General features: G+C 55.7%; 1 protein-coding gene across 11 annotated transcripts in view; it reads left to right on the top strand.

The window, feature by feature from the left end:
• The first annotated feature begins 200 nt into the window (after positions 1 to 200).
• PCDH17 (protocadherin 17) overlaps positions 201 to 8069 on the top strand; it is a 134499-nt gene continuing 126630 nt past the window's right edge. For 10 of the 11 annotated variants that reach the window (XR_008330013.1, XM_053384716.1, XM_053384720.1 and 7 more), the window contains exon 1: positions 1470 to 4791. Coding sequence is in view for 10 of the 11 variants with exons in the window: in XM_053384716.1 (XP_053240691.1) it covers positions 2191 to 4791 (2601 nt within the window). In the remaining variant the exon portion in view is untranslated. Of the gene's footprint in view, positions 4792 to 8069 lie in introns of all 11 variants that reach the window. The other variant, XM_053384719.1, reaches the window with a different exon arrangement.

Here is an 8069-nt window from a genome sequence, read left to right as displayed (position 1 = left end):
GTGTTTCTCTCCCGCCCCCCCCCCACTCCATCTGAACTCTGGGTGTTTCTATCACACGTGATACCCGGGAAAACAAGGGGGCACAGCAACCTTGCACCCCAAAGCAGCGGGGGTGGGGGTGGGGATTCCAGGCTGATTCTCGCCCTCTCGGACCCTCCTTCAACCTCCAGGGGCCGAGGCGAGCAGAAGTGGATCCGAGGCCAGCACCCTCCCCACACCTGGGCTCCCCCCAGCTCTGCGTGGATTGCAACAAATGGCATTATTTTTAAAAGCAGCCTCTTATCCTGCTCCCACTCGGCGCTTCTGAGACTGTAGAATTGCATCCTCCAGCCCGGACTGCCGGGGGGGGGGGTGTCTTGGGTGTCCAGAGCCCTGGAAGCTGCAACTCTCGCCTGCCGCGGAGCAACGTGAGGCGCTACTGACTGGGTGCTCTGTGCTTTCTGTTTTTGCTCGGCGAGCTTTGACTCACCCAGACGCTTCGAAACACCTGCAGTTCTGGCTCTGGCTTCCATGGACGACAGCCGGGAGAGAGTAAAGACTGTTCTGTGAAATCCTGACATCCCGTCCAAGGGAGGGAGTTGTGCGTGTGTTTGTTTTAAAGACCCTTCATCCACCAGCAATAACCCCCCCTCCCGCCAGCCAACTCCACCCTCCTTAAAAATCTCTCCCCATTTTGCTGTCGCTCCACAGACACGTATTTCTTTAAAAAGCTTGTGAAAATGCACCGAAGCTGCTGGCTGCTGCAGCCTCATGATTTTCCCTCCCAGTTTCTGAGAGCATTTTTTTAAAAATAAAAGGATTCGAAAATATTTTTTTTAGCCAAGCTGTGTGAGCTCTACTCGGTGAAGAGGACAAAAGTGGCATTTGCGGTGGGGAGGAGATGGAGGCGCGAGGAAGAAAAGAGGGGCGATTGAAGGCGCTGCCTCGTGAATGCAAAGGCTGTTTTCCCTTTTAGGGAGAGACTTCGTGTGTGCGCGTCTCTCTCTCTCTCTCTCTCACACACACACACACACACGCACACAGCGCCCACCTCTCGCTCCCCCCTTCCCCCTTCCCTTCTATGCGCCCAGCCATGAGTTGCCTGTTGATTTCCTCTTGACGGCCAAGACAGAGAGCGAGGCAGGCAAACTGAAATTAAACTGCAGCGAGGAAAGTGCAGAGCTCTCGCAGACACGCACAGAGGCAGCAGCGAGAGGCGGGCGGGCGGGCGGGCAAGGGGCTCGTCGCGGTGGCGGCGGCGGCGCCACGAGCAGCGGCGGCGGCTCCTCCCGATCTCCCAGGCGCAGCAACCCCCGGCGTGCCTCTGACGGGGCCGGCGGCTGATTTTTTCTTTTTTTAACTGACCCCCCCTCCCCGTCTCGTTTTGCCGAGAGACCCACTGCAAATCCGGAGGAGGAGCGGCTCTGGCGGGCTCTGAATCATCTCTCTCCCCCCCTTCCTCCCGGAGGAGGATCTGGTGTGTAGGACTTACAAACCTGCAGAGACCCGGCTCTATCGGGGGGCTTTTGGACACCGCGCTTTGCCTCCCCTCCGACTGAGAACATTATTTCTGGCGCCGCAGGAGGCGGCCAAGCGGGCGGCGGGTCCAGCCTGAGAGATGCGGCGCTCGGCAGCGGCGCAGCCGGCGAGATTTCATCGGCGACTGCAGCAAGAGGCTCGCTGAGGAAACCCGGCAGCCGGAGCCGTCAGGCGTCGCTTCCCCGCCGCCCCCCCCCCCCCCGCAAGTCTTGGCCGAGCGACTGCGGCCCCCTCCCCGCCCGGCGGCTGCTCGCCCCTCCCTGGCCGCGCTGGCGGGGCTGCGCTTCTGGGCCAGGCGCCTTGGAGCGAGGAAGCGCTTCCGTGAGAACACGCGCGCACTCTCGCCCTCAAGTCCCCGCATTTGAGGAGATTTCTGCTTCGGGTCCAGAAAAGAAGCTGCGTGGTTCTGAATTATTCTCTCCGCCCCGCTCGCGCCCCGCACCCCGAAGTTGGACGCAGCAAGGGGGACCCGCCCGCCCGCCCGCCCGCGCGCTGCCTCCATGGTGGGGCTGGCGGGTCTGCGCGGATCTTGGCGAGCAACAGGTCCTGGAACTTGAGCGAGGCGGCGGCGGCGAGCCGGGGCGCAGCGAGGCGGCGGGCGCGACTCCCGGCCGCGGGGAGCGACGGCAGAGCGGGCGGCCTCGTCAGGGGGCTTGGTGGGCGCGCCCGGGGATGTGGCCCCTTTCGGCCTGCTCCTTGCTGCTGTGCTGGGCTCTGCCTGCCCTGACGCTCAAGAACCTGAACTACTCGGTGCCCGAGGAGCAGGGCGCCGGCACGGTGATCGGCAACATCGGCCGCGATGCCCGGCTGCAGCCCGGCGCGGGCGGCGGGTTGCCGTCCCTGGAGCGCGCCCGCGGCGCCAAGTCCACCTTCCGCGTGCTGGAGAACTCGGCGCCGCACCTGCTGGACGTGGACGGCGAGAGCGGCTTGCTGTACACCAAGCAGCGCCTGGACCGCGAGGCGCTGTGCCGGCGGAGCGCCAAGTGTCAGCTGTCGCTCGAGGTTTTCGCCAACGACCAGGAGATCTGCATGATCAAGGTGGAGATCCAGGACCTGAACGACAACGCGCCCGCCTTCCCGTCGGACCAGGTGGACCTGGACATCTCCGAGAACGCGGCGCCGGGCACCCGCTTCCCGCTGGCCAGCGCCCACGACCCGGACGCCGGCGAGAACGGGCTGCGCACCTACGTGCTCACCCGCGACGACTACGGCCTCTTCTCGCTCGACGTCAAGGCCCGCGGCGACGGCACCAAGTTCCCCGAGCTGGTGGTGCAGAAGCCGCTCGACCGCGAGGAGCAGAGCCACCACACGCTCGTGCTGACGGCGCTCGACGGCGGCGACCCTCCGCGCTCGGGCACCGTGCAGCTCAACGTGCGCCTCATCGACTCCAACGACAACAGCCCCGTCTTCGAGGCCGCCTCCTACGTGGTGGAGCTGCCCGAAAACGCGCCGCTGGGCACGGCCGTCATCGACCTCAACGCCACCGACGCCGACGAGGGCACCAACGGCGAGGTGCTCTACTCGTTCAGCGGCTACGCGCCCGAGCGGGTCCGCGAGCTCTTCAGCATCGACCCGCAGACGGGCCTGATCCGCGTCAAGGGCAACCTGGACTACGAGGAGGGCGGCCTCGTTGAGATCGACGTGCAGGCGCGCGACCTGGGGCCCAACCCCATCCCGGCCCACTGCAAAGTCACCGTGCGCCTCGTCGACCGCAACGACAACGCGCCCACCATCGGCTTCGTCTCGGTGCGCCAAGGGGCGCTGAGCGAGGCGGCTCCTCCCGGCACCGTTATCGCCCTGGTGAGAGTGACGGATCGTGACTCGGGCAAGAACGGGCAGCTGCAGTGCCGGGTGCAAGGGGATGGCAGCGGCGGGGACGGGGCGGTGCCCTTCACCCTGGAGGAGAACTATGACAACTTGTACACCGTGGTGACAGACCGGCCTCTGGACAGAGAAGTGCAGGACGAGTACAACGTCACCATCCTGGCGAGAGACGGGGGCAGCCCTCCACTCAACTCCACCAAATCCTTCTCTGTCAGGATCCTGGACGAGAACGACAACCCTCCCCGCTTCAGTAAGAGCCTCTACGTGCTGCAGGTCCCCGAGAACAACATCCCCGGGGAGTACCTGGGCTCTGTGCTGGCCAAGGACCCAGACCTGGGGCAGAACGGCACAGTGTCCTACTCCATCCTGCCAGGGCACGTGGGTGACGTTTCCATCTACACCTATGTCTCCGTCAACCCCACCAATGGCGCCATCTATGCCTTGCGTAGCTTCAACTACGAGCAGACCAAGCACTTTGAGTTCCATGTGTTGGCCAAAGACTCTGGCTCCCCCCACCGAGAGAGCAACGCCACCGTCCGCGTCACTGTCCTCGATGTCAATGACAACGCTCCTCTCATTGTCTTGCCAGCCCTCATCAATGACACCGCCGAGCTCCAGGTCCCGCGGAACGCTGGCGTTGGGTATCCCGTGGGCACTGTCCGTGCCATGGACAGCGATTTTGGGGAAAGTGGGCGCCTCACCTATGAGATTGTGGAAGGCAATGAGGAGCACCTCTTTGAGATGGACCCAGCCAGTGGGGAGATCCGCACACTGCACCCTTACTGGGAAGAGCTGAGCCCTGTGGCTGAGCTGGTGGTCAAGGTCAGTGACCACGGAAAGCCCAGCCTTTCCGCAGTGGCCAAGCTGATTGTGCGGGCCTTGGCTGGACCTCTGCCTGAAGCAGGTGAGCCCCAGGTGAATGGCGAGCAGCACAGGCGACCCCACTGGGACCTGTCCCTGCCTCTGATCGTCACCCTGAGCACCGTTTCCATCATCCTCCTGGCTGCCATGATCACCATTGCCGTGAAGTGCAAGCGGGAGAACAAGGAGATCCGCACCTACAACTGCCGCATTGCTGAGTACAGCCACCCCCAGCTGGGTGGAGGGGGTGGTGGCGGAGGTGGGGGAGGAGGCAGCGGCGGGAGCAAGGGCAAGAAGAAGAAGATTAGCAAGAACGACATTATGCTCGTGCCCAGTGAAGGGGAGGACAGCCGGGGGCCCCTCAATGTCATGAACGTGGTCAGCAGCCCCTCCTTGGCCACGTCCCCCATGTACTTTGACTACCAGACCCGGCTGCCCCTGAGCTCGCCCAGGTCAGAGGTGATGTACCTGAAACCTGCCTCCAACAACCTGACTGTGCCGCAGGGCCATGTGGGGTGCCACACCAGCTTCACAGGGCAAGGGACTAACGTCAGTGAGGCTCCCCCGAGCCGGATGTCCATAATTCAGGTAGGAGACTTTTAGAAATCACCCGAAACTCCCTCACTGCCCAGTTGCATTTTAGGTCTGCAGTGAAACCTGCTGAGAGGCCTCTCTCCAGGCATCCCCCAAGATGGGTTGGCTCAGGGTTCAAAAACCTGCCCGCATTTGGGCCTGATTCTTGTTTCAGTTCATTGGTAGCAGGTTGATTGGAAGTTAGGTCAGCAAAATAAAAATAAAAAATGGCACACCAATGAAGCATTACGGTACTGTGAAACTGGTGCACATTTAGACCTAGAACCACTATGTTTGATCAGGTTTCTCAGAACTGGAAATTGGCCAGCAGAGGTGCTTTGTCTGAGGTTTCACTGTAATATTCCCAGGGAAAATGGGTAGGCCCATCCCTCGCTGCTAAGTGGAGATGGTAGATATTGTTCAGTTTAATAAAAAATATATCTACACATATGGGGTTTGATTTGAGGAAATTTGCAGATGCAGTGTATGTAGCTCTCCATTCGTGTATGTCAAGGTGAATTCTGTTTGCAAATGTATGTTTTCATGTTTAGAATGTCCTATTAAATATATCTGTACACAGAGATATACTGTACACATAATATTTATTTTTGACATAAGAGTACTGTGTGCCCTTGCCACTTTTTCTTCATGACCAAAAGAACTAAGCAGTTAAAAGAGACATAAATTCTGCAGTGAGATTTGCTAGATTGCTACTATCTGATGAAAATTAAACACTTTGAAATTCCACAGAAAAGGTTTTAGCCACGTGCCGTTACCCGCCCCCGTTGGCTCAGATTGTGCTTAACTTCAACTGGACTGAGAATATATGTTTAGCCGCGTATATATTTAATTTATATGTTTAGCTCCACTTCATGGGATTCAAATATACAAACAAATAAATAAAAAGGAAGTGAAAGCACAATATTTATTCTTGGCATGAATCGACATTTTGATTTTTGCCTTGTAGCCAAGGACTTCAGGATGACCCTGCAGGCATGCGTGCTCCTCATTTGATGGGAGCAAATCAAATGGTGACTTGCATGTATGAATGGACCATCAGAGTTTGAATACAATGGATAACATTTTAATATTGTACATTCTCTTGACTATAGTGCTTTTCAGTGGAGTCAGTTTATCCATTCAGCCAGCATTTATCAAGGATTGCACCGCTGAACTGTCTAGTAGCGTACATGTATGTGTAAATCTGCTCTGAAATGGTTTAATTTTTATGGTGCAAGTACATGTGGGGCTACATTATGCTTTTACCTGAAACTGATGGCAGATGTTTGTGGAATGGCAATGATCCAGCCAAAATTAATTACTTTTAAAGTCTAGTAGAGACTGAAGCACATGCACAACTGTCTACCTGTAATGACTAATTTAAACATGCTCAACTTGGGGTGGGTTGCATGCCACTCATCTCTTTACTTGCAAACGAGGGTGGAATGTTGTGCATTGGTTATTGGTTTTAATTCAGAGAAGGAAATTACTTTCTTCAAGGAGGAAGATCATTGGTTTGGAATAATGATGCTACGGAAGTCATCTCCCAGGGTCTCAGTATTTCCAAATTATGCCCTTCTTATTTCAGAGGGCTGTTGTCGAGCCAGTGGGCTATAGATGGCATCTCAATAGCCTGGACCAGGAGGCTTACGTTTAAGCTCAGTTTTGCTGAAACCTGAGGACTTCACTGGGGTGTGAGTCAATCTACACCTAATTCAGGATGAAGTGGTTGCATTCTAGATTGTTCCACTTTGGTTTGCAGGTGGGGGGGTGTCATATTTTTTCAAACACTGTTTTATGCAAGCTCTCTGCATGGTAGTAAAATACTATATACATTGGGATTCAGCTCTTGTTGATGTGCTGGTCTATTACACGCAGGGAGCATAAAAAGCATGACCCACCCTCACCTAAAATTTGAAGCGGTACGTTTCAAAGTTCCACCCCTTCATTTATTCTGCATGATGAGTAGATTGGGTCTAAGCCCTATGGAACAGGACTTGACCTGGGTTTGTTTTCTTCTGTGTACAAATAGTGGTAGTTGTGGAATGATGTTTGCCTATGACAAAACAACCTTGTGCAGGCTCTGGATAATGGCTGCTAAACACGTTGCCAGTGTCGTATGTTTTGTCCCGGGTTGCTTCTAATATGCTATTCTGAGTCACAGGGGAATGATCTAAGTGTATCAGAAGTGACAGACTCATTTATGTTCCAGGCTTAATGGGGAAAGTTGCTCTCTTGCTCTTGGTGCACTGAAAAGAAATTATAATGGGTTTGAGATTTTCATTTCTGCATGATTTCATATACTTAAGGTTGCTGCTCTTTTTTGTCTTTCTGTCACTCGCAGCAATCCTATGCAAACATACGTGGAGTAAGATCCATTGACATTAAGGGGATTTATTTCTGAGTAAACATGTGTGGAATTGGGCTTCAGAAGGCCACTCCCCTACATTCTGTCCTGCTGCAAGTTACACTTCGTCACACTCCAGTGTCACCAAGAAACAGAACACAAAATGTGCCCATACACATTTTGAACTCCCACTCGAATGGTGTCGCTGAATGGCTCATGTTTCAAGTTCCTATGTAGGTGACTAGGCTGTTGTTCATTTCTGGGGGTGGGGAGTGCGGCTCTTGGAACCAATGTTGAGGGGAGAGCAGAAGCTGTCTCCACCAAAAGGAATCCTGTGGGCCTCCAGCATGCCCCCCCGCCCATATAATAGGTTGCCATCCACACTTCCCTGGTACGTCATTATGATGGACTAATCTCCAATTAAGGGACGCGGGTGGCGCTGTGGGTTAAAGCCTCAGCGCCTAGGACTTGCCGATCGAAAGGTCGGCGGTTCGAATCCCCGCGGCGGGGTGCGCTCCCGTTGCTCGGTCCCAGCGCCTGCCAACCTAGCAGTTCGAAAGCACCCCCGGGTGCAAGTAGATAAATAGGGACCGCTTACTAGCGGGAAGGTAAACGGCGTTCTGTGTGCTGCGCTGGCTCACCAGATGCAGCTTGTCACGCTGGCCACGTGACCCGGAAGTGTCTGCGGACAGCGCTGGCCCCCGGCCTCTTAAGTGAGATGGGCGCACAACCCTAGAGTCTGGCAAGACTGGCCCGTACGGGCAGGGGTACCTTTACCTTTAATCTCCAATTGCTCTGCTGAGGCTGGGGTGCTGATATCTGGCAAGCCTTAGGCCCAAATACTGCAGTCACTGATCCAGCAGAGTTATGTCTTTTAATAACTGCAAACCCCCTTGCAAGGTCACTGTGAACGATTCTTCAATTCCCACTATTGAGTTGTATTACA

This window comes from Podarcis raffonei, chromosome 4 (genome assembly GCF_027172205.1).
Source record: "Podarcis raffonei isolate rPodRaf1 chromosome 4, rPodRaf1.pri, whole genome shotgun sequence".
Lineage (NCBI taxonomy): Eukaryota > Metazoa > Chordata > Lepidosauria > Squamata > Lacertidae > Podarcis > Podarcis raffonei.
Note: the sequence above shows the minus strand (reverse complement) of the source record. Positions and strands in the feature narration are given on the sequence as shown.